At 73.8% G+C, this 22,236-nt stretch overlaps 10 protein-coding genes across 10 annotated transcripts in view; 4 read left to right on the top strand and 6 right to left on the bottom strand.

Annotated features, from left to right (window-relative positions):
* Positions 1–1,695: 1,695 nt before the first annotated feature.
* Positions 1,696–2,613, top strand: AURANDRAFT_12353 (hypothetical protein; the record flags this gene model as incomplete). Its single annotated transcript, XM_009036240.1, has 1 exon — positions 1,696–2,613. A coding segment is annotated over one exon (918 nt), but the record flags the coding sequence as incomplete, so codon positions are not given.
* Positions 2,614–4,190: 1,577 nt separating this feature from the next.
* On the top strand, positions 4,191–5,124 carry AURANDRAFT_21710 (hypothetical protein; the record flags this gene model as incomplete). The annotated part of the gene is made up of 2 exons (XM_009036241.1): positions 4,191–4,896; positions 4,940–5,124. 2 exons carry the CDS (start codon positions 4,191–4,193, stop codon positions 5,122–5,124), a joined length of 891 nt encoding a protein of 296 aa, XP_009034489.1.
* Positions 5,125–6,072: 948 nt separating this feature from the next.
* Positions 6,073–6,936, bottom strand: AURANDRAFT_58778 (hypothetical protein; the record flags this gene model as incomplete). Its single annotated transcript, XM_009036176.1, has 1 exon — positions 6,073–6,936. The coding sequence occupies one exon, from the start codon at positions 6,934–6,936 to the stop codon at positions 6,073–6,075; it is 864 nt and encodes a 287-aa protein (XP_009034424.1).
* A 78-nt stretch (positions 6,937–7,014) lies between these two features.
* Positions 7,015–7,185, bottom strand: AURANDRAFT_17864 (hypothetical protein; the record flags this gene model as incomplete). Its single annotated transcript, XM_009036175.1, has 1 exon — positions 7,015–7,185. A coding segment is annotated over one exon (171 nt), but the record flags the coding sequence as incomplete, so codon positions are not given.
* Positions 7,186–7,579: 394 nt separating this feature from the next.
* Positions 7,580–9,580, top strand: AURANDRAFT_62367 (hypothetical protein; the record flags this gene model as incomplete). Its single annotated transcript, XM_009036242.1, has 3 exons — positions 7,580–8,369; positions 8,568–8,963; positions 9,120–9,580. 3 exons carry the CDS (start codon positions 7,580–7,582, stop codon positions 9,578–9,580), a joined length of 1,647 nt encoding a protein of 548 aa, XP_009034490.1.
* A 1,214-nt stretch (positions 9,581–10,794) lies between these two features.
* Positions 10,795–11,097, bottom strand: AURANDRAFT_8220 (hypothetical protein; the record flags this gene model as incomplete). Its single annotated transcript, XM_009035927.1, has 1 exon — positions 10,795–11,097. A coding segment is annotated over one exon (303 nt), but the record flags the coding sequence as incomplete, so codon positions are not given.
* Positions 11,098–13,165: 2,068 nt separating this feature from the next.
* Positions 13,166–13,534, bottom strand: AURANDRAFT_16025 (hypothetical protein; the record flags this gene model as incomplete). The annotated part of the gene is made up of 1 exon (XM_009036174.1): positions 13,166–13,534. A coding segment is annotated over one exon (369 nt), but the record flags the coding sequence as incomplete, so codon positions are not given.
* A 1,273-nt stretch (positions 13,535–14,807) lies between these two features.
* Positions 14,808–17,939, bottom strand: AURANDRAFT_22049 (hypothetical protein; the record flags this gene model as incomplete). Its single annotated transcript, XM_009036173.1, has 2 exons — positions 14,808–15,872; positions 15,924–17,939. The coding sequence occupies 2 exons, from the start codon at positions 17,937–17,939 to the stop codon at positions 14,808–14,810; spliced, it is 3,081 nt and encodes a 1,026-aa protein (XP_009034421.1).
* A 458-nt stretch (positions 17,940–18,397) lies between these two features.
* Positions 18,398–18,826, bottom strand: AURANDRAFT_7243 (hypothetical protein; the record flags this gene model as incomplete). The annotated part of the gene is made up of 1 exon (XM_009035915.1): positions 18,398–18,826. A coding segment is annotated over one exon (429 nt), but the record flags the coding sequence as incomplete, so codon positions are not given.
* Positions 18,827–19,486: 660 nt separating this feature from the next.
* The window catches only part of AURANDRAFT_62364 (hypothetical protein), a gene marked incomplete at both ends in the record, with an annotated part of 3,175 nt that continues 425 nt past the window's right edge, over positions 19,487–22,236 (top strand). The window contains 4 exons of the mRNA XM_009036243.1: positions 19,487–20,037; positions 20,083–20,929; positions 20,999–21,208; positions 21,927–22,028. Of these exons, the coding sequence (XP_009034491.1) occupies positions 19,487–20,037; positions 20,083–20,929; positions 20,999–21,208; positions 21,927–22,028 (1,710 nt within the window). The remainder of the gene's footprint in view (positions 20,038–20,082; positions 20,930–20,998; positions 21,209–21,926; positions 22,029–22,236) is intronic.

The following is a 22,236-nucleotide window of genomic DNA, read 5'->3' as shown; positions in this document are numbered from 1 at the left end:
CCGGCGCGCCGCGCGCGCGGACAGACGAACGAAACTCGTAGCCTCAACGATCGTTCGTCGAGTGCGAGCGGCTACGATGATGTGTGGCGTTCGTTCCGGGCTCTGCGGGGCGAGCTAGGCGGTGCCCGCGGGGCTCGACACCCGCGCCTTCGTGCGCGGCCGTCAGCGGTCTTCAAACCGCAGGCGGTGTGGCGCCGCAGCGCACGCACGACGTCAAACAACACGCACGATGTGACCACGTACATCAAGTCTAACAGCACGTCCGTGCACGCACGGGACGACGTCGCCTCAAGCTCACCGCGGCGCATCGCAACCGTCACTTTTGCCCTCACGATTCACGTCGAACGTCAACTTCGACGACACGGTCGACGCCGTTGCCTGGTTTTGCGAGGGGGCGCGCGACCGAGGCGCGGCAAAGGCCTCCCTGGCCCAGTCCCCGCACCTCCGCCCAATATGGCATATTTTCCCGCATCTCATTGCTCTCCATAGCCCTCCTCCCCGTAAAACGAGACGGACAGTTATTGCGTGCGCGAAGCTTTAGCTGTGGTTATCATTACACAGAATTCGCCCCTTAGTCGCTCGCGAGGCGGCGGCTCACGAGGCGCGCGGCGTCGACGGCGCGCTGCACGGCGGCCACGGCGTCGAAGGGCTGCGCGTCGAGCTGGCTCCGCGCGGCGCGGCGCGCCTCGGCGCCCAGCGCGGTCGCCTCGGCGCCCTCGCCGCGCGTCGCGCCGTCGGGCGTCTCGTAGGCGAGGCGCGCGGGCGCCGGCCCGTCGTCGCGGAGCGGCTCGGCCGCCGCCGCGAGCAGGCGCGTCGCCTTCCGCCGCTTCGCCGGCGGCGCGTCGTCGCCGGGCGCGTCGTCGCCGGGCGCGGCCGCGGGGGCCTCGTCGGCGGCGCGCTTCGCGCCGTCCGCCGCGGGCGCCTCGGCGGCGGCGTCCGCGGGCGCGGGCGCGGGCGCGGACGCCTCGGCCTGCAGGCGCCGCATGGCATCCATGAACGAGCCGTCATTGCTAAACGCGGGCGCGGCGGCGGGCGGCGCCGCGGCGGCCCGCGGCGGCGGCGCCCGCATGGCCTCCATGAACGAGCCGTCGTTGCTAAACGCGGGCGCGGCGGCGGGCGGCGGCGCCGCGGCCCGCGGCGGCGGCGGCGCGGCCCGCGGCGGCGGCGCCGCGGCGTACATCATCATCGGCCGCGGCGCGAGCATCGGAGCCATTGGCGCCATCGGCGCCATCGGCGCCATCGGCCGCGGCGGCATCGGCCCGAGCGGCATGGGCGCGGGCATGCGCATGGGCAGCTGCACGGGCATGCGCATGGGCAGCTGCAGGGGGAATGCAGGGGGAATGGGCATGGGCCGCGGCGCGGGCATGGGCGGTGGCGGCATCCTGCTCACCGCGCCGCGCGGGATGGCCTGGAGCACCGGCGGCGGCACGCCGTGGAGGTAGGGTGGCACGGGCTCGAGCACGACCGCCCCGGTCCCCGGCGCGGCCGGCTCCGGCGGCTGGTAGCCGGGCGGCATGGCCGGGAACATGGCTCCAGGCCGCGGACGACGGGACGACGGCGACGGACGCGGCGCGACAGCTCCAACCTGAGCAACTCGTCGACCGCTGCATCGCCTCCTCAACACATCCGATGAGTCGAAGTTTACCCAGCGATTCGACGATGATGCGAGCAGCCCCTCGCCTCGCCCGGCTGCCCACCACCCGCCGCGCGGCCTCGTCGGTCAGCCGCCGCGCGGCCTCGTCGTCCGCGGTAGCCTTTGATGTCGACGGCGTGCTGGTGCGCGGCGGCGCGACGGTGCCCGCGGCGCCCGGTGCGCTGAAAGCGCTCGAGGCCGCGGGGATCCCCTTCCTCTTCATGACCAACGGCGGCGGCACGGAGGAGGGCGCGCGCGCCGCGGGCTTCGCGAAGCGCTTCGGCGTCGCCGTCGAGCCCTGGCAGGTCTGCCAGAGCCACACGCCCATGCGGGCCCTCGCGGAGAACCACGGCGACGAGAACGTGCTCCTGGTCGGCAAGAAATACGGCAACCTCCGCGAGATCGCCGAGGCCTACGGGTTCCGCAGCGCCGTGACCGTCGAGGCCTTCCACGCCGCCTTCCCGCTGCTCTACCCCGACGCGCCGCCCGTCGCGGGCGCGCCGCCGCCGCCGGACGGCTGGTTGGAGAGGCCCTTCGGCGCGGTCCTCGCCATGACGGACCCGCTGCTCTGGGGCCGCGAGCTCCAGGTCGTCTGCGACGTCCTGCGGAGCGGCGGGGTCCCGGCGGGCGACCTCGGCGCCGGCGCGGCGCCCGCGGCGTCGCAAAACGTGCCCTTGTATTCTTCCTGCGCGGACTTTCTCTACGCCGCGGAGCACCCCGCGCCCCGCTTCGGCTCCGGCGCCTTCCTGACGGCGCTCGACGCGACCTTCGCCGAGCTCGCGGGCTCGGCGCTGGCCAAGGTCGACTACGGCAAGCCCCACGCGGTCTCCTACGACTACGTCGCGGCCGTCCTCGGCGCGCGCGCCGGCGGGCTGGACCGCGTCTTCATGGTCGGCGACAACCCGCTGACGGACATCGCGGGCGCGAAGCGCGCCGGCGACCCCTGGTCGTCCATCCTCGTCGAGAGCGGCATGTGGCGGCCGGGCGACGACACCGGCGGCGCGGACGCGGTCGTCGCGGACGTCGCCGCGGCCGTCGACGTCGTGCTCGCCTTCGAGCGGGGCTAAACGTTACCAGCCGAGCACGCGCCGGGCGACGGTGTAGGGGCGGAAGCGGTCGAGGCGGTAGGGCCGCAGGTCCAGGGACGGCGGTTCGCCGCCCGCGAGCTCGGCGACGAGCAAGCCCGTGACGCCGCCCAGCGTCCAGCCGACATGTTGGTGGCCGAAGGCGTAGATGACGCCGGGCACGCGCCGCGCCCTGCCGATGACGGGGAGCGCGTCGGGCATCGTCGGCCGGAAGCCGAGCCAGTCGCGCGCCGCGTCGCGGCCGCCGAGCGCGGGGACGACGAAGCGCGCGCCGCGCTCGAGCGCCGCGCAGCGCCGCGGGTCCGGCGGCGCGTCGAGGCCGCCGAGCTCGACCTTGCCCGCCGCGCGGAGGCCGCCGCGCATCGGCGACAGGATGAAGCCCGCCGCGGGATCGCAGACGGCCCGCGTCAGCGAATTTTCCGATCCGGGCTCGAAGGCGACGTGGTACCCCCGCTCCGTGTCCAGCGGGCACCGATCGCCGACGGACGCGGCCAGCGCGCCCGAGTGGGCGCCCGCGGCGACGACGACGTCGTCCGCCGGGAACGTGCCGCCCGTCGAGCGCACGCGCGGCCGGCCGTCCGCGCCCTGGTCGATCGCGGTCGCGTCGCCCTCGACGAGCGCGCCGCCGTTGTCCGCGAAGCCCGCGGCGAGCGCCCGCAACAGCGCCGCGGGCTCGTCGAGGAACCAGCCGTCCTCGAAGTACCACGCGCCGCCGCCGCGCGCGGCCGCCGCCACGCCCGGCTCGAGCGCCGCGACCTCGTCCGCGGACAGCTGCGCCATCTTCAGGTCCGCGACGTGCGCGCGCCGCAGCGCCGCGGCGCCCGCGGAGTCGCGCATGGCCTCCCCCGTGCGCTGCAGCAGCAGGTAGCCGCCGCGGCGCGCGTGCGCGTCCGGGTCGACGCGCGCCTGGGCCCAGACGCCCGCGTAGCCCGCCTCGGCGCGCGACAGGAGCGCGCCGAGGGCTTCGGCACTGTGGTCGACGGCGGGCCGCGCGCAGTGCGCGGCGAAGAGAAGGCTCCACGGCGCCATCTTCGCGAGATGCGCGCCCCAGGCCACGGACAGCGGGCCGTCGCCGTCGCTGAGGAGGCCCGGCAACCGTCTCAGCAGGCCGGGGCTGTTCGTCGGCACGTTGGCGTAGCGGGCCATCGTGCCCGCGTTGCCAAAGGACGCGGCGCTGGCGTGGCCGACGCCGAATCGGTCCAGGAGCGTCACGCGCCGGCCGATGCGCTGCAGGTGGAGCGCGCAGCTCAGGCCCACGAAGCCGCCGCCGACGACGACGGACGATTTGCTCATGTTTTTTGTCGTCGTGTGTTAGTTATGGTCGTGAGAGGATCGCGCGCTAGCCATACGCCGGCGCGTGATGCGGCACGGCGTCCAGTTTGACGTCCGAGACGCTCGCTAAAAAGCCACAGCTCTCGATCTGCTCTCGGCCGAGCTCGCGCGCCTGCGTCTCGTGCCACAACCTTTGCAATATGGCCACCCAGCGCGTGGGCTTCCTGGGCCTGGGCGTCATGGGCAAGCAGATGGCGCAGCGTCTATTGAAGCAAGGCACGGAGGTCGTCGTCTGGAACCGCAGCGCCGACAAGTGCGCGCCGCTCGTCGCGCTCGGCGCGACGGCGCTGGCGACGCCCGCGGAGGTCGTCGACGCCTGTAGCGTGACGCACGGCATGCTCGCGGACCCGAAGGCCTCCGAGGCCGTGTGCCTGGGGGCCGACGGCGTCGCGTCCGCCGCGAAAGTGGGCAAGAGCTACCTCGACCACTCGACCATCGACGAGGCCACGGGCGCGAGGCTCGCGGCGGCCGTCGGCGCGACGGGCGCGCGCTTCCTCGCCGCGCCCGTGTCCGGCGGCTGGCGCGACGCGGCCGCGGGCGAGCTGCTCTTCGTCTGCGGCGGCGACAGGACGCTCTTCGACGAGGTGACGGCGCCGGGCGCGTCCCTCGCCGTCATGGGCTCGAAGCACTGGCACGTCGGCGAGTCCTCCGAGGGGCCCGCGCGGGCAAAATTGATGCTGCAGATCATGATGGGCACCTACATCGCCGCGCTCGGCGAGACGCTCGCGCTCGCCGACAAGGCGGGCCTCGACCAGGCCCAAATCATGGACATGTTCGACAGCTCGGCGATGGCGAACCCCATCTCCAAGGCCAAGGGCCAGCTCATGATCGACGGCGACGACCGGCGTCCGATCTTTCGAGAGACCGGGAGACATCGTCGACGTCGTAGGCAACTACGCGCCGAACTTCCAGGTCTATCTGCAGCAGAAGGACCTGCGGCTGGCGCTCCAGCTCGCGGACGACCTCGCGCAGCCCGCGCCGCTGGCCGCGGCGGCGAACGCGCAGTACGTCGCCGCGCGGAAGCGGGGCCACGCGCACGACGACTTCGCCGCCGTGAGGGCGGCCTACGACTAATAGCGCACGTGCGAGTCGCCGCCCGGCGGTGGCCGGAGCCGGCTGCCGTTGCGGCGCGCGCGGTACAGGTCCGCCGCGTCCCAGGCCTGGGCCGTTTTCCGCTTCTGCTCGGGTGTCTTCCTGCGGACCGCCGCCGCGGGCCGCGACCGGCCCGCGTAGGGCAGGAGGAGGTGGTAGCATTTCGCCGCGTCGAAGGTCTTGGCTTTGTGCAGCGGCGGGCGCCCGCGGGCGTCGCGGACCGTCGGGTCCGCCCCCCGCCGCAGCAGGAGCTCGAGGCAGTCGCTCGCGTCCTCGCGGCCGCAGCAGGCGTGGCAGGGCGTGACGTCGTCGACGGCGAGCGCGTCGACGTCCGCGCCGCGGTCCAGCAACAGCCGGAGCGCGCGGACCGCGTTCGCGGAGCACGCGACGTGGACGGCCTGCGTCTCGCCGTAGAGCTCGCGCGCGTCGACGGCGGCGCCGCGGTCCAGGAGCGCACCGACGCGGCCGACGTCGTCGCGCCAGCAGGCGTCGTGGAGCGGCAGCGCGAACTGCGTCCGCCGGTCCCTCCCGCCGTCGAGCGCGCCGCCGCCGATGAGCCGCTCCGGCTGGAAGCCCACGCTCGAGACGCCGCGGCCCTTGTCGGCGCGGCGCCCCGGGTGCGAGCCGACGTAGGAGCCGAACGCGGAAACGCGCTGCGCCGGTTGCGCCGCCTTGCGCTGGACGTAGCGCGTCCGCCCGAAGCCGCCGAGGCCGTCGTCGACCTCGTAGAGCGTCCGCGCGTCGAAGGTGCCGCGCGGCGCGCCGCCGAAGCCGCCGCGGCGGGCGCCGCGCCCGGCGGGCGCCGAGCTCGGCCGGCGCGAGGGGGGCGGGCCCATGCTCATGGCTGCCCCGGGAGCCGTTGCGGCCGCTGCAACGACGGCTTCAATTGATGACCAGGGGTTTACGCGCGGGACGCGCACCCAGGGCTTCCTAGGACCCCTTCTTGTTCGTGTCCCTGATCATGGCCTCCATCATGTCCCACTGGTCGTTCGTCACCTGGCGGAGCTGGTTGAACTCGCCCGCGTTGGAGACGGTCTCGCCGCCGTCGAGCGTGACGATCTCGCCGGAGATCCAGGACGCGTACTCGCTGCAGAGGAACGCGGTCAGGTTCGCGATCTCGTCGACGACGCCCGCGCGGTTCGCCGGGATCATGTCGAGCATGGCCTTCTCGAACTGGCCCGTCGGGTCGAGGCGCGAGAACGCGCCCTTCGTCGGGATGGGCCCGGGCGCGATGCCGACGAAGCGCATGCCGTCGCGGCCCCACTCCGCGCCGAGCGACTTGATCATGCACTCGATGCCCGCCTTGGCGCAGGCCGACGGCAGCACGTAGCCCGAGCCCGTGGACGCGTAGGTCGTCGTCGTGTAGCAGAAGACGCCGCCGCGCTTCGCGTCGCGGAGGCGCCGCGCGACGTCGAGGGTCACGTAGGCCGAGCCGCAGAGCACCGTGTCGACGATCGTGAAGAACGCGTTCGGCGACAGGCGGTCACTGGGCGCGATGAAGTTGCCCGCGGCGTTGTTGACGACGACGCCGGGCACGCCGACGTTCGCCTCGACCGCGTCGAGCGCCCGTACGACGGCCGCGCCGTCGCGCACGTCCATGGCGGCGGGGAAGACCCGGTTGCCCGTCTCCGCCTCGATTTCGGCCGCCGTGGCCTCGAGCACGTCGAGCCGCCGCGACGCGATGGCGACGGTCGCGCCGAGGTGGCTGAGCATGGTCGCCATGCCCCGGCCCAGCCCCGTGCCGCCGCCCGTCACCAGCGCGACCTTGCCCTCGAAGCAGCCCGGGGGGAGCATGGGCCCGCGCTTGGGCTCGAAGGTCGGCCAGACCTTCCGGTCCGGTGCGTCGCCCGCCGGCGCGAGCGCGGCGCAGCGGTCGACGTAGGCCTGCATGGCCACGGCGCGCGGCATGCCCGCGAGCAGCTTCCTCGCGTCGTACTTGTGGCGCGCGACGAACGACATCACGCCCGGGCGGTCGCCCGCGACGTCGCCCTCCGTCGCCTGCTTGAAGAAGGCGTAGAACTCGAGCTTCTCCTTGCCGTCGGGCAGCGCGGCGACCGTCGGGCCGTGGGCACTGACCGCGGACTCGAACAGGGTCTCGATGACGGCAGACGCGCCGGGCTCCAGCGCGTCGCCGGACAGCGGCCGCGACCAGCGGGCCGCGGCGCAGCGCGCGGCCGTCGGCGCGAGCGCGTGGCCGACGCGCATCGGAGCAAGCGCACCGGAGCACGCGCGCCGGGCGGCGAGGAGGAGAGCCATCGCGGAGCTGCAGCGGTCGCCGTCGCAGTCGCAGTGCTTCGGCACGAGGCCTCTGCCACAAGAGCGTGTGTGGGCTGCCCTGTTCAAGAAGAAACTCAGCATCGCAATACGCCGAAGGTGACCCGCCCGGGACGAAATCCACTCGGGCTGCTTTGCTCCCGTCGTCGTCGTCGTCTTTCGGATGGAGCACGCGCCGGAGCTCGACGCCGTGTCCGGCCTCGACGCCGTCGTGCTGGGCCCCGAGGCCCCCGAGGACGCGGCGCGGCGGGCCCTGCGCGTGCCGACGCTGGAGCACCACGTCGCGGACCCCGACGCCTACCTCGAGCTCTACGAGCGCCACTCCTGGGCTCGGCGCCGGGGCCACGGCCCCCCGATGCTCGAGGGGCGGCCCTTCTTCCACGAGCGCGAGGTCGACGACTGGCAGCGGCCCATGGCCTGCAGCGTCGTCGTCCGCGCGGGCGCGGCGCGCGTGCTGCGCCGCGACGGGTCGGGCGCCGCGAGCCGCTGGGCCTGGCGGCCGGGCCCCGAGGACCGCTGGGTCGTGCCGACGGCGCTGCTGGCGGCGCGGGACCCGGGCCCCTTCGACCCGGCGGAGGACGCGGAGCAGCCGGGCGGGGAGTCCGTGCGGTGCCCGTGCTGCCGCGAGGACCTCGCGCCCGTGCTCCGGCAGACGTCGAAGCCCGGCGACGCGTCGCCGGGGCTGAGCCTCTGGCGGCAGCTCGCGTCCTACGGCGCCTGGTGCCCGGGCTGCCGCCGGGGCTTCGCCATGCGCGACGCCGTCGTGTTGGACCGGCCGCTCCTGCCCTACGTGTCCGCGTACGATCTGCCGCGGGGCCACCTCCTCGAGCGGCCCGGGGCGACCTACGTGCGCTTCGAGGACGACCGCCACCGCGTGCCCGCGGGCACGCGCCTCCTCGTCTGCCCCGAGCCCGTCGACGCGCGCGTGCTCGCGGAGGCGGGCGCGGGCCTGTGTGGAAACCAACCACTGGTTTTGGTGGTCCTGACCAAACTTCAGAATTCTCTAGCTCGGTCAAATCGAAGTCGATTCGGCTGATTTTTGGACGAATCGATCGCTCTCGTCGAGTTCTCGAAGCACAGTCGAAGGGTTGCGTCGAAACTGTCGCGTACGCGCACATTGAAGTCGGGTTGAAGATTTGGTTTCCACACAGGCGCGGGCCGCGGCGTCGCCGCGGCAATCTTCGGACCCCCGGGCCGGCGCCGGGGCCCCGGCGACGCCGACCGCGCGCCGGCGCGCTGGCGCGAGGCGCTGGCCCTCGAGGCGGCGGCGGACGCGCGCCGGCGCGACGCGCAGGCCGCGACGCGCGCGGCGAACGCGGCGCGCGCGGCGCTCCGCCAGGCGCGCTTCGTGCTCTGCGACGCGAACGCCGAGTCCGCGGTCGTCGCCGAGTTCAAGGCCGCCGTGCTGGCCTGGACGGCGGCGCTCCTCGAGCGCGCGGCGGCGTCGCCGGGCGCGCCGGACTGGAAGGGGCTCCTGGGCGCCGCGGAGCGCGCGTTCGACGACCGCGTGCGCCGCGAGTTCCGGGGCGGGAAAAGAGTGATCCAAGGTCACTTCAATGTGAATGTCGCAAGCGTGTGTGTCGGAACAATGATGCACGCTTCGAGAGCGCTCCGAGGGATGATCGCTCGTCCAAGAATCAGCCGGAACGAGTGAAAAACGGCCGCCTTTGAAGTTGGGCATTTCGCACTCTTTTCCTGCCCAGGCAAGTTCGCCGCGTGGAAGTTCCGGAGCCGCCTGCTCGTCGAGTGGTGCGCGGCGGCCGACGGGCCCTTCGAGCTCCTCGAGCGCCACACGGCCGCGCGCGCCGCGCGCGTGCTCGCGCGCCGCGCGACGCGGCAGCGCGTCGTCCGCGCGGCGCTGCCCGTGCGGCCCGCGGTCGCCGTCGCGGACTTCCTCTGCGGCGACGCGCGGGCCATCGAGGTCCGCGTCTTCGCCGAGCACTTCCTCCTCGGCTCCTTCCTCCACCGCAAGCTCGCGTCGGCGTTGGGGCTTTTAGGCGCGCGCGTGACGACGTTCTGCACGCGCCTCTCCGCCTTCGCGTCGACCTACGTCGCCGCGCGGCCCCGCGTCGACTTCGACGGCGTCCTCGCCAAGAACAAGACGACGCTCAGCAAGCGCGCCTGCGCCGCCGTGCTCCGCTGCGACAAGCGCCACCGCTACTGAAGGCGCCGCCGCGACCCTCCCCCCGGGCCCTTTTTCCGCGCGCGCGCGCGCCCCGCGCCGGCACCGCTCCTAAGTTCCGATTTCCGATTTAATATAGACCTAGGCGTGCGACGCGAAGTCCGCGGCGAACATGAAGAAGAACGTCGTCGAGTTCGCGAGGACGTTCTTCGCGAGGAGCGCGACCCAGCACCGCGAGAGGTACGCGGGCCGCATGGCCAGCGCCATGGCCTCGTGGAGCGACCCCTCGCCCGCGGCCTGCGCGTTGAGCAGCGTCGCCGTCTCCGTCGCGAGCGACACGGACGTCTCGACGACGGCGACGGCGGGCCCGAGCGCGGCCGCGAGGAGCAGCGACCGCTCGGCGACGCCCGCGGCCGTCGTCGGCGGCTCGCGGAGCCGGGCGGGCATGAAATTCATGAGCGCGTCCTTCGTGCCGAAGCACGTCATCATGCGCACGGCCTCGCCCGGCGCGAACAAGGCCGTGTTCTTCGCGAACTTCGCGAGGCCCTCCGGCGACGCGTACGAGAGGCACGTCCGCTGGTACGAGAACATGTTGATCTTTCCCAATTGCAGGATCCGGAACGCGTTGAGCACGGGCGCGAAGGCGAAGCCCGCCGCGGCCGACGCGGCGAAGGGGCTCTCGTCCTTGACGTCCCGGGGCACCAGCAGATTCAGCGACGCCGAGAAGCCCTTCTGGCCGCAGCGCGCCGCGCCGCCGGCGTAGGACTCGAGCGGCGCGCGCACGAGCCGCCCGGCGGACCGCCGCAGGTGGTCGGCGACGGGCTCGGCGACGGCGACGTCCTGGGCGACCTCGACGCGGAAGCGGTCCAGCGGGATGCCCACGACGTTGGCGCCGAGGCCCGCCGCGGCGCCGCCGTAGATCTTCAGGGCCGCGCGCCGCGCCTCCGGGTCCATGGGCGCCGCTCGAGAGCTGCGCCTGCAATGCAGGCCGGTCTGGGTTGGTGGCGGAGAGGTTTTGGAGGGGCGCAAACCCGGTTGCTGGTCTTGCGTGGATAGGAAGGCAGCGGGTTTCGCCGAAGCGCCGCGACCACGACATCATTCTTGAAGAGATACAATCTTTATGTTGACGGCTCGGCAAACCATGCTCGCCGTAAGCTCGTCGAGCAGTCGAGCAGGCAACATGAGGAGTCGCACGACCTCTATCCTTACAGCTCCCCGCGCCGCGCGGCCGGCGTCCGCGGGTGCGACCGGGCCGCCTCGAGGACGGCGACGACGGTCCGCGCGCGGTTCTCGCGCGCGTCGTCGAGGGGCGTCGCGCCGTCGGCGTTGGTCGCGCCCGGGTCCGCCCCGGCGCCCAGCAGCATCCAGACGGCGTCCGTGCGCTGGAAGACGGCGGCGTAGTGGAGCGGCGTGTCGCCGTCCAAGTTCGCGGCGTCGAGGCACAGCCGCCGCCGCGCGTACAAATCCACCAAATCGAGGCGGTTCTGTCGCACGGCGAGGTGGAGCGCCGTCTGGCCGTAGTCGTTGCGCGCGCAGAGGTAGTCGTCGTTCGCGCCGCCGAGGAAGGCCAGCGCGTCGACGTCGGCGACGACGCCCGCCTCCGGGGTCACGGGCAGCCCGTAGGCGACGTTGTGGGCGTCGGTCCAGCCCAGCGGCGACCGCCGGCCCACGTCCAGCGCGGGCACGGCGTACGCGGCCGCGACGGCCGCCGCGGACGCGACGGCCACGGCCCGCCGGCGGCCCATCGGTGACGCGCGGGCAGCCAATGGGAAACACTGCAGAAACTTAGGCCTGGCCGATTTGGCTGACCATCCGATGGGCAGCCTCCGCCGCGCGTCGCCACCGCTCCTGGCGCTCGTCGTCGCCGGGCTCGTGGTCCTCGGCACGCGGCGCGGCGAGCCGGCGGCGTCGCTGCTGGCGTCGCGGCGCCCGCCGACGGCCGCCGCCGCCGCCGCGACGGCCGCCGCCGCCGCCGCCGCCGCCACGACAAATAAAGCCTACCTGTTCAAGCTGTTCAAGCGCACCTTCGCGTCGTCCGGCGCCGCGGCGGACGCGGCCTTCGCCCGCGCCCCCCTTTTTCGGCCTTGAGCTGGCCGCGAACGGCTCCTACGCCGACGCCGGCGGCCCCTGCGCGACGCGCGAGGTCCTGTCGTCGCTCGGCGCCTGGGAGCTCCACTACTTCCAGTCGCGGCGCACGCCCGAGGGCAACCGCACCGTCGCGTTCTGGAACGCGCGCGTCGCCGAGCTCCTGGAGGCGGGCCTCGCGTCGGACTTCTCCGGCAATGTGGTCACGTACTTCGCGCCGCGCCTGGATCCGTTCCTCGCGCGCTTCGACGCCGGCGGCGTCGCCTACCGCGCCGCGACGGCCGCGGACCCGTCGGGCGCACCCTACCACGCCCTCTTCGCCGCCGCGCCCCACGCGGGGCACCTCGTCGCCGTCGTCTCGGGCAACGCGACGGGCACCTTTGAACCGCTCCGGGGCTGCGGCCTCGCGCTCCGGCGGAACGTGTCGGACCTCGCGGCGACGTGGGCGCGCCTCGGCGGCGAGTTGGAAAACGCGCGGGGGCTGCCGGACCTGCTGGCCGTGGGGACGTCCGTCGCGGCGACGGCGATCGACCCCTTCGTCGCGTTCCTCGAAGACGCGACGCTCAGCGGCGCGTCGCTGGGGGCGGAAGAAACGGCGGGCGACGGCTGCGCCGTCGCGGCCCTGGCGCTGCCCTTCTCGGGCAAGGCGAGCGCCCTCGCCGGCGGCGGGACCTTCGAGTACGACCTCGACGTCGCGATCGCTTCCCGGCGCGGCGGCGACGGCGCGCTCGCCGCGCTCGAGGGCGACGTCCAGCGGGCCCACGAGCGCTTCACGGGCGAGAACGAAGGCTGGGACCGCTGGCTCGACTCGCACCTCGGCGTCCAGCTGCCGGCGACGGCGCTCGACGCCGTCGCCGCGCGGCTCGCGGCCGCGGGCCGCCCCTACAAGGCGCACCTCAACTCCGCCGCGGCGGAGGCGGGTTCGCTCTGGAGCGGCGGGCCCGCGGCGTCGAGCGTCGGCGTCGAGTTCAAGGGCACCTTCGACTTCTCCTACTTCGACGACGGCGACCTCACGACGCTCGACTACTGCGCCGCGGACTCGAACGGCGCGACGACGGTCAGCCAGAGCGGGCGCGCGGGGCGGCGATGACGCTAAGCCTAGTCGGCGCCGAGCATGTCCACGCGCGTCCGCAGGTCCCGGACGACGGCGGCCTGGGCGACGTAGGCGGGCTTCGGCGCGCGGTAGATGCGCTCGATCGTCTTCTGCCGGTCGACGATGTCGCGGTAGTTCCGCGCCTCCTTCTCGCGCCGCTCGAGCGTTTCGCGGAGCGCCGCGGCGTCCCCCGGGCGGGACGACTCCGCGAGGCGGACGCGCGCGGCCCGCGCGGCGCCGTCCTCGCGGTCCAGCCGCGCCATGTTCGCCTTGAGCATGTCGACCTCGTGGCGGTAGCGCGGGTCCGGCGACCACCACTCGCCGAAGCCGCCGCGCTCGAGCTCCGCGAGCCGCGCGGCCTCGGCGCCGAGGCGCCGCCGCGCGTCCGCGAGCTCGTCGCCGGCGTCGGCGCCCGCGGCGACGGCGGCGGCGGTCCGGACCGTCGCCATGCGCGCGCCGAAGTCGAGGGAGCAGACGCTCTCGTCGCCGTGGTCCGCGTCGGGCGCGACGCAGACGACGACGCCCGCGCGCGCGCGGCCGCCGAGCGAGGCCCGGAGGAGCATCGTGAGCGTCGAGTCGCGGTAGGGCACGTGCGCCGCTTTCGCGCCGAGCGCGTTGATCACCTTGCCCAGCGCCGTCAGCGACGCGTTGATCATGATGGCCTGGTCGCGCGCGGCGCCCTCGACGCGCGACTTCAAAATGCGCTCCGAGCCGGCGAGGTCGACGAAGAGGAGCTGCCTCCGGTGCACCTTGGACCCGCGCTTCACCGCGACGCGCAGGTGCACGAGGCAGTGGGACCGCGACGACCGGTCGTTGAGCGCGTGGCCGACGTGCTGCCGCGTCGCCTCGACGGTCCGCGCGAGCCTCGCGACGTCCGCGGCGCTCGCGAGGCGCACGACGGTCTCGCCGACCGTCGCGAAGTCCTCGTCGGCGTCCGACGGCGGCGCGGCCCGGCGCGGCGGCCGGGCCCCGGCGCCGGCGTCGCGCTCGCTCATCCGCCGCCGCCGCTCCGCCGCCTCCCGCTCCTTCGCGAGGATGCACTTCCGGCAGGAGCAGCCGTGGGGATGCGTGCCCTCGTGCGCGACGTTCGCGCGGTAGTCCGTCGTGTGGTTCGCGCCGCCGCCGCCGACCTTGAGCCCCGCGCTCTTGCCGCCCACGGTCAGCGGCGCGCGGTCGTTGAGCAGGTCGAACGCGCGCTCCTGGTAGACCTCGACGGCCGACGCGTGGAGCGCGCCGGACCCGTCCGCGAGCAGCGCGAGCACGACGCGCGGGAAGAGGCCCCAGTCCGCGCGGCCGGTTTCGGAGGCCGCCGCGCGCTCCGTGAGGCAGCCCGTCGGGCCGAAGACCGTGTGCGTCTTCCCGCTGCCCGTCTGGCCGTACGCGAGGAGCGTGCAGGAGTAGCCCTCGCCGAGCGCCCGGAACAGGGGCGCGGCGATGGCGTCGTAGGCGACGGCCTGGTCCGAGCCCTCGACGACGGCGTCGAAGGCGCGGTCGTAGCGCTTGCCCTTGGCGGCGATGCCGCCGCCGCTCGTCGGCGCGACGGCGCTCGCGCCGTCGGGGCTGCGCAGCGGCCGGACGCGCACGGACACGCTGATGCGCTGCGACATGTGGGCTAGCTCTGCGAACACATCGGGCTGTCGGAGTTTCACAACAACATCAGGAGCTTACAAACTTGCTTACAAGTACAACTTTAAGTAGCTTACGTGTGGCGCGCAACATGCCTCCGGATCCCCGGATACGTGTCAGGGTCTACTGCCATTGTTGAGACCATGGGGCAAACACCGTTCGCCTTTACAGCACAGGCGGGGGCAAGGGGGAGGAGCGCGACGCGCCCGACGCGGTCAAGCGCCGCGGACGCGTGACGCGCCGCGCGGTCGCTGGAGCGGGCGTCCGAAAAGACGCCGGGGTCGGCGCCGCGAGCGGGGCGCCGAGTCGATGGCGCAGCGACGGCGCCGAGTCGGCGGCGCCGCGGCGGCGCCGAGGGAGGTCGCCGGCGGCCGCGCGGGAGCGCGGCGCGCGCCGGCGCGGCCGGCGCGCGCGCGGGCGCGCGCCGGGCGCGGAGGAATCCGGAAGACGACACCGCCAACCGGCCTAGTAGGGCGGCAGGTAGTTCTCGTCCTGCTGCGAGTAGCCCTGGGACTGCGAGTAGTTCTGCGAGTAGCCCGGGCCGCCCTGCGACTGCGAGTAGTTCTGCGAGTAGCCGGGCTGCGTGCCGTAGGCCTGGGACGCGTACTGGGACTGGGAGCCGTACTGGCTCTGGCTGCCCGGGTGCATGGACTGGGACTGGGTGAGCCCGTAGTCGTGGGCGCCCTGGCTCTGGCTCCCAAAGGACGGCGCGGCGTAGTCCGACGGCGGCGCGGCGCCGTAGTAGCCGTCGTGGTGGCCGCCGCGGGGCCCGCCGTAGTCGAGGGGGTGGCCGTGGGCGTCGACGTCGCGGCGGCGCACGCGGCTCCGGTCGTAGTCCGGGTCGAGGCGCCCGTCCCAGTGGGACCGGTCGTGGTCGCGCGCGGCGCGCGCAAAGTGGCCCTCGGCGCCGCCGCGGCCCGCGAGCGCCGTGCGCCGGAGCCGGTGCTCCGCGCCCGCGCCGCCGCGCCGGGGCTTGGGCAGGGCGAGCGAAGAAACCTTCAGGTTGCCCAGGGGCCCCTCGGCGACGCAGCCGAGCTTCTTGAAGTGCGTCAGGAGCTCGTGCCAGAGCGCGTCCTGCGCCAAGACGCGCGCGGCCCCTAAAATCACCAACCCGTACTTGGCCCGCGTCAGCGCCACGTTCAACCGCCGCGGGTCGTTGAGGAAGCCGATGCCCTGGTGCTCGTTGGACCGCACGCAGCTCAGGATGATCACGTCCTTCTCGCGGCCCTGGAACGAGTCGACGGACGCGACCTCCACGCGCTCGTAGACGTCGGCGCGCAGCGCGCCGGCGGACGCCATGTGGTGCACGACGTACGCTCTTTGCCCCTCGTAGGGCGTGATGACGCCGATCTGGTCCGGGTCGAGGCCCAGCTTGAGGTAGTGCGTCACGAGCCGCTCGATCGACGCGGCCTCGGACCGGTTCAGGAACGACGTGCCGGACGCGGACATCTCCTCGGCGCCCGCGCAGACGTAGAACATCATGGGCGCCTCCGGGTTCGGCCAGGGGAAGCGGGGTTCGCCCTCGAGGTCCTTGGACGGCAGCGCGGACCGCCGCGACCGCCGGAAGAGCTCGCGCTCGACCCGCTCGCCCTCGGAGACGCCGTTCTGGAGCGTGCCCTCGTAGAACATGGCGCTGGGGAACTCGGAGAGGCAGGGGTGGCTCCGGTACTGGACCTGGAGCCGGATGGGCCGGATGCCCAGGGCGACCAAGCGCTCGTAGAGCGACTGCGTGAGGCCGGCCTTGGCCGCGCCCTTGCACATGATCACGGGCCCGAGCTGCTGGTGGTCGCCGACGAGCACGAGCTGCTTCGCGCCGAGGACGATGGGGATGAGACTCTCGGGCTCCGTCGCCTGCGTCGCCTCGTCGATGAGCACCTGGCGGAACCGCGAGCCGCCGAGCCGCGGGTCTCCGGCGCAGGCGCACGTCGTGCAGATGACGTCCGCGGCCTTCAACAGCACGCGCTCCGTGTTCGCCCGCAGCTTGCGGAACTGCTTCTCGTCCGCCGGCGCGAGCTCGCCCTGGTCCTCCTTGAGCCGCATGAGCTTCCGCAGCTCCGCGATCTCCGGCGTGTCGATGTCGCGCAGCATCGTGTGCAGCGTCAAATGGTCGACGGACGTCGAGATGGCCTCGCGGGACTTGGCGCACAAACGCACGACCTTGAGGCCCGTCGCGTGGATCTTCTCCGTGAGCTGGTCCACGGCGATGTTCGACGGCGCCGTCACGAGGACCTGCCCCATGCCCTGCTTCGCCAAGTGCCAGACGATCGCCGCGGACGTCACGGTCTTGCCCGTGCCCGGCGGCCCCTGGATCAGCGACAGCGGCTGCGTCACGACGGAGCGCACGGCCGCGGCCTGGGAGTGGTTCAGGTCCGGCAGGCCGGGAACGCCCGCGCGGCGGCTGCTCGACGCCGCCGCGCCGCCCTTCAACACCTGGGGCTCGACGTCGTGGCCCAGGAGCCGGTGGTAGAGGTAGCCGCTCAGCGACGTGTCGTCGACGGCCAAATTCTTCAACGCGTTCTGCATGCGGTCGTAGGACGTGCCCTTCCACACGAAATCGACGACGAAGCCGCACTCCGTGACCTCCGTGGGGGCATTGGACGTCCGCAGCTCCAGCGCGATCTCGCCGTCGGCGAGGCGCAGGACGTGGCCCGACGCCTCCCAGGGCTTGCCGTGCTGGCGCGCGCCGCCGGAGTTGAGGCGGATCTTGAGCTCGTCGCCGACGGCCAAACGGAGCTCGTTGGACTCGTAGGACGCGTAGGAGTTGCCCCGCGCCAACGAAAAGATGGCGATGTGGCGCTTCGAGAGGCCCCGGTCCCAGCGCACGGACACGTCCTCGCGCGCCTGGGCCTCGCGCACGCGGCGGTCGTGGTCCGCCTCGAGTTTGACGAGCGGCGCGAGCACATTCTGGTAGTGGTAGCCGTCCTGGTACGTCAGCAGGACGGGCTGCGCGTCGTCCTCGGGCAGCGCGCCCGGCGCGTCGAGGTCCCCAAAGTCCGCGTCGGGCGCGCGCGCCCAGAGTTCCTCGATCGCGCGGATCCGCGCCGCCGACGGCGCGCGCGCGCGCCGCTGCGCGTCCTCCTCGGGCTCCCGCACGAGCCACGGCAGGAACCGCCGGTCGGCGATCAGCGGCAGCCATTCGTCGAGGTCCCAGTCCATGGACTTTAAGGCGGGCACCGTCTCGACGCACACGCGGCACAGCAGCACGACGACGCTCTCCGTCTTCGCGGGCACGAACCCGATCAGGAAGACGTTGCGGCAGCCGCAGTTGTAGCACTCCAGCACCGTCTCCCCCAGCGGCGAGTCCTTGTGGAGGCAGACCTGGTTGTGCTTCGCGCGCACCAAATGCTGGACGATGTGCGACCCGGACGTGCCGCCCGTGCTGTTGCAGAACCACTTGTCGCTCTCGACGCAGCGCACGACGGCGCTCGGGTCGCGGATGCCGCAGTACTTGCAGGCCCAGGCGGGCGCGGGCTCGTCGTCGAGGCCCAGGTCGCCGAGCTGCTCGGAGGCGGCCTCGAGGTTGGCGTCGTCGGGCGGCGCGGGCGGGCAGAACGTGTCCACGGCGGGCGCGATGTCCTCGAAGGCGAGCGTGTCCATCGCGGCGGCGACGCGGCGCGGCGGCGAGGCGCTAGGGGCGGCGGCGAGATGCGCTTCGGCAGGCGTCTCACCCTGTTGCCCGACAGCGAGCGCTCTGCAGCTTTAGCCGCCTCGCAGGATGTTGAGGCCGTGCGCAGCAGCCGCAAAGTTTGCGCGCCGCGCACCCCGGCCCTCGGCCGGACGCAGGGCCGGTCCGGCAGCTCGCGCCCCGACGCCGGGACCGCGGCCTCGTCCATGCCCGCGCGCGCGCGAGAGACAGAGCCACCGACGCTTACGGCCGCCTACTTCCGTCGGCGGCCCTTGGCGGGCACGGTCGTGAAGCCGTCCTCGTCGACGACCGGCGGCGGCCTCGGCGCCGGCGGCGCCCGGGGCGCCGCCGGAACCGCGGGCGCGCCGAACGCGGGCACCGCGCCGAACGCGGGCACCGCGGCGAGCGCGGGCGGCGGCGCGTCGTCCATGTCGTCGTCGGAGTCGACGTTCTCCTCGGGCTCGCCCTGGCTCACGCACTGGGCCAGGGCCGGCGCCTGCGTCGCCCGGGCGATCGCCGCGAGCGCGTTGCCGAGCTCGCCCGCCGCGCACTCGTTGCGAAGCGAGATCACGAGCTTGGCGATCTCCTCGACGGAGCCGTCCTCGGCCTGGGAGTTGAACTTGCTCTCGATGCCGTCGAAGAGCAGGTCCTCGACGTCCTCGACGTGGGGCGCCTTGCGCGCCGACGGGCTCACGAGGGCCACGAGGTCGTCGACGAGGCCGTTGGCCGCGGCGGCGCCGTCGCCGTCGCACCAGCCCTGGTCCACGGCGAGGCGCAGCAGCGTCCAGCGCGCCATGACGGCGCGCACGGCCTGCTCGTAGACCGCGCCGGCGTCGGGCGTCGTCGCCGCGACCTGGGAAGCCATGCTCGTGCTCGCCCAAGCCAATGTTGATGAGAAGTTGATGCAACAGCCCGCATCAAAGCCATCAAAGCGCCGTTTGCAAAATGGACGTCTCCTAAGGCCCATATGGGGAAGGACCTCCTCACGGCGACGCTGCGCGCGTCGGCGCGCTGCGACGCGTCGACCTTCGGCCGCGCCGAGGCGTTGGCCGCGCGCGACGACTTCCACGGCTGCGCGGCGCTCATCCTCCAGGAGCGCGGCGGCGGGTGCGTGGACTGCGGCGGGCTGCTCGCCGAGTGCTTCGCGCGCCTCAACGGCGACCTCTACCTCGCCCTCGGCGTCCCCGCGGGCGAGGCCGGCCCGCGCGTCAAGAAGAGCTACCGGCGGCTCTGCCTGCTCTACCACCCGGATAAGTGCGGCGGCAAGACGACGGAGCTCTTCCACCTGCTCCAGCGGGCCTGGGAGGTCCTCGGCGACGACGCTTCGCGGGCGCGCTACGACCGGAGCAAGCCGGTTCATGTTGTGGGCGCGCGGCGCCGCGCGTCGCCGAAGACGAAACAACCGACGAACGACGAGAACCGCGCGCCCGGGAGGCCGGACGCGAAGCCGCGGAAGCCCGCGGCGTCGCCGCTCAAGCGGCCGCCGACGCCGCCCGCGCCGAGGCCCCCGTGCAAGCTCATGGTGCTCGAGACGGCCTGCGACTCGGCGACGATCAGATGGGCGGCCGGCGGCGGCGAGTCGGCGGTGTCGCACTACCACGTGCAGTTTCGCGAGCTCTTCGTCGGCCGGCCGCCGGAGCCGTGGCCGGCGACGCACCAGAAGGTGAAGACGACGGCCTGCCGCAAGAAGAACCTCGCGCCGTCGACGGCCTACGAGGTCCGCGTCCGCGGCGTCGCGGCCGCGGGCGGCCCGGGCCCCTACGGCGCGACGCTGTGCCTGAGGACGGCGCCGGCGCCCCCGGCGCCGCCGCCGGCCTACGAGGGCGAGGTCCGCGACGACCTCCGCGAGACCGTGCGGTCCGCCGCCGTGCGCGAGGCCGAGGACGCGCGGCGCCGCGCGGCCGCGCGCGCCGCCGCGGCCGCGCGCGCGGCCGACGAGCCCCCCGCGCCCAAGCCCGCGGTGCCGAGCCTGAAGCTGTCGTGGTCCTGCGGCGTCTGCGGGCGCACGAACGAGCTCTCGCGCAACTGCTGCCGCGTCTGCGCCATGCCGCGGTCCCCCCCGGCGTCCCGGTCCGCGCGCGTTCGACGGGGACCGCGACACTGCCGTCGCCGTAGGTCCTACTGCAACGAGAAGCTCGCGTCGCTCAAGGGCGCCTGGGAGAGCTGCGTCGACGAGCAGCGGCGCCGCGACCGGGCCGCGTCCGCGAGCCGCCCCGTGTACCCGCCCGGCGGCCCGCGGCCCCGGAGCCGGAGCTCGTCGGCGCTGCCCGACGCCGCGCCGCGCGACGCGCCGAGGAGCGACCGGGCGCGGAGCCCGCGGCCGTCGACGCACGCGCTCGAGACCGCGAGCAGCTCGTCGCGGCGGCGGCGCAAGTCGACGACGGACCTGCCGTCGGCCGGTGACGAGCCCCGGCGGCCGAGCCGGGGCCGGCCGCCGCGCGCGTGCGCGGGCCCCGCGCGGCGGCCTCCCGCGCCGCCCGCGGCGGACGCGGCCGGGGGCGCGCGCGCCGCGGCGCCGGCGAGCGGCCGCCGCGACCACCGGCCGCCCCCGGCGAAGGCGAGCTCGCCGCGCGCGGCCGCGCCGACGCCCGGGTCGCCCTACGCCAAGAGCGTCCGCGGCCGCAAGTCGCCCAAGTCGCCGGGCGCGCCGCGGAGCGCGCTGCGGCCGCGGCCGCCCGGCGGCGACAAGCCGCGGCGGCCGGCGTCGGCCGGCGCCGCGCGGCCCGCCGCCAAGAAGGCCACGGGCGTCAACCTCCGCCAGGGCGTCAAGTACGTCGGCCGCTGGCTCCGGCGGCGCAAGCCCCCGGCGCCGGACGCGACGCCGCGGAAATCCGCGAGCCTCTCGCCGCGGAAGCCCCGGCCCGACGATCCGGCGCCGCCGGACCCGAAGTCCTTCACGGACGACCTCGGCGCGACGACCAAGTTCCTCACGAAGCACTCGAACCGGCCCTGCTGCTTCGAGGTCCAGACCGCGCGACGCCCGCGTTCGCCCGCGACCGCCCCCCTCCCGACACCCCCGCACCGCGCGCAGGCCGCGGGGAGCGACGACCGCAACTACTACGACACGGCGACGGCGACGTGGTCCCGCGCGCCGCCGGCCGGCGCGCCGCGCTGGTACTGCATGACCAACGACGACGCCGTCGCCTACTACTGGCACTCCCTCACCGGCGACACGGCCTGGGACCACCCGGGCGAGGACGTCTGGCGCGAGTGCGCCGCGCCGGACCTCCCGGGCCGCAAGGTCTACTCCTGGGCCGGCCCTGCCGCGGCGTCGGGCTGACGCGCGCCTCGTAACGAGCGTCCGCCGGCGAGCGAGAGAGCGTCCGGGTTGCAGACACGAGCGCTTCCCGGCGTTCCAGCACGCTCATCATCACCATGTGCTCCTCGCGTTGCATCTCGCCCATGGACGCGCGCACGGCGGACTCGATCTCCTGCTGCCAGGGCAGCGCCTCGAAGACGCCCTCGGCCATCGTCGTCGTTTCTTCCGGGCGATGCGTTGTGAGAGCGTGCAACTTGACGGCCGCATCATAGAGGCAAAAACCACCTCGCGACCGCGATTTAAGCCGATCTACCTTCGCGCCCTGGCGCGCGACGAGCGAGGCAAGCGCAAGCGCGCGGCGCAAGGCAAGCGCAAGCGCAAAAACGCATGGACCGACTGCGAGGAGGCACAGTTAACGCGGCTGTGGCCGAGACACTGTACGCGAAAGCTCTGCTACGACTTCATCGCGAATCAAATCGGCACCCGCACGCCGTTGCAGGTCGCGAGTAAAGTCCAGAAGCTGCAGGAACGCGGAGTGCTTTGTTCCTCGGGGCGCGAAGCAGGCGACAGGTGGAACCAGCATGAGTCCAAGGCCCTGTACACCGCGCTCGCGCGCGCCGGCTATGACTGCGAGAACGGCGTCGTGCGGTGGCCCGGCGGACGCGCGCCTTACTCTACAATGAACAAGGTCGCCGCTGAGGTAGCCACGAAGAGCAAAGCGCAGTGCAAAAACCACGTCAAGCGCGGCGACGAGGACCCGGAGTGGATCCAGTCCTTCTTCTCCATCGTCCAGGACGAGGAGGTCGACGAGCGCGAGCGGCGCCGCGCGCTCCGCGCGCTGGACGACGAGCACGCCCAACTCCACGCCGAGTCCGAGGCCCGTGCGCGCGAGGAGCGCGAGGAGCGCGAGGGGCGGCGGCGCGAGGAGCGCGAGGAGCGGCGCGAGCGCAAGGAGGAGGAGCGGCGCGAGCGCGAGGAGCGTCGCGAGGAGCGCGAGGAGCGGCGCGAGC

Source organism: Aureococcus anophagefferens (assembly GCF_000186865.1).
Source record: "Aureococcus anophagefferens unplaced genomic scaffold AURANscaffold_4, whole genome shotgun sequence".
Lineage (NCBI taxonomy): Eukaryota > Pelagophyceae > Pelagomonadales > Pelagomonadaceae > Aureococcus > Aureococcus anophagefferens.
The sequence above is the reverse complement of the archived record's forward strand: the minus strand, read 5'-3'. Positions and strand labels throughout refer to the sequence as shown.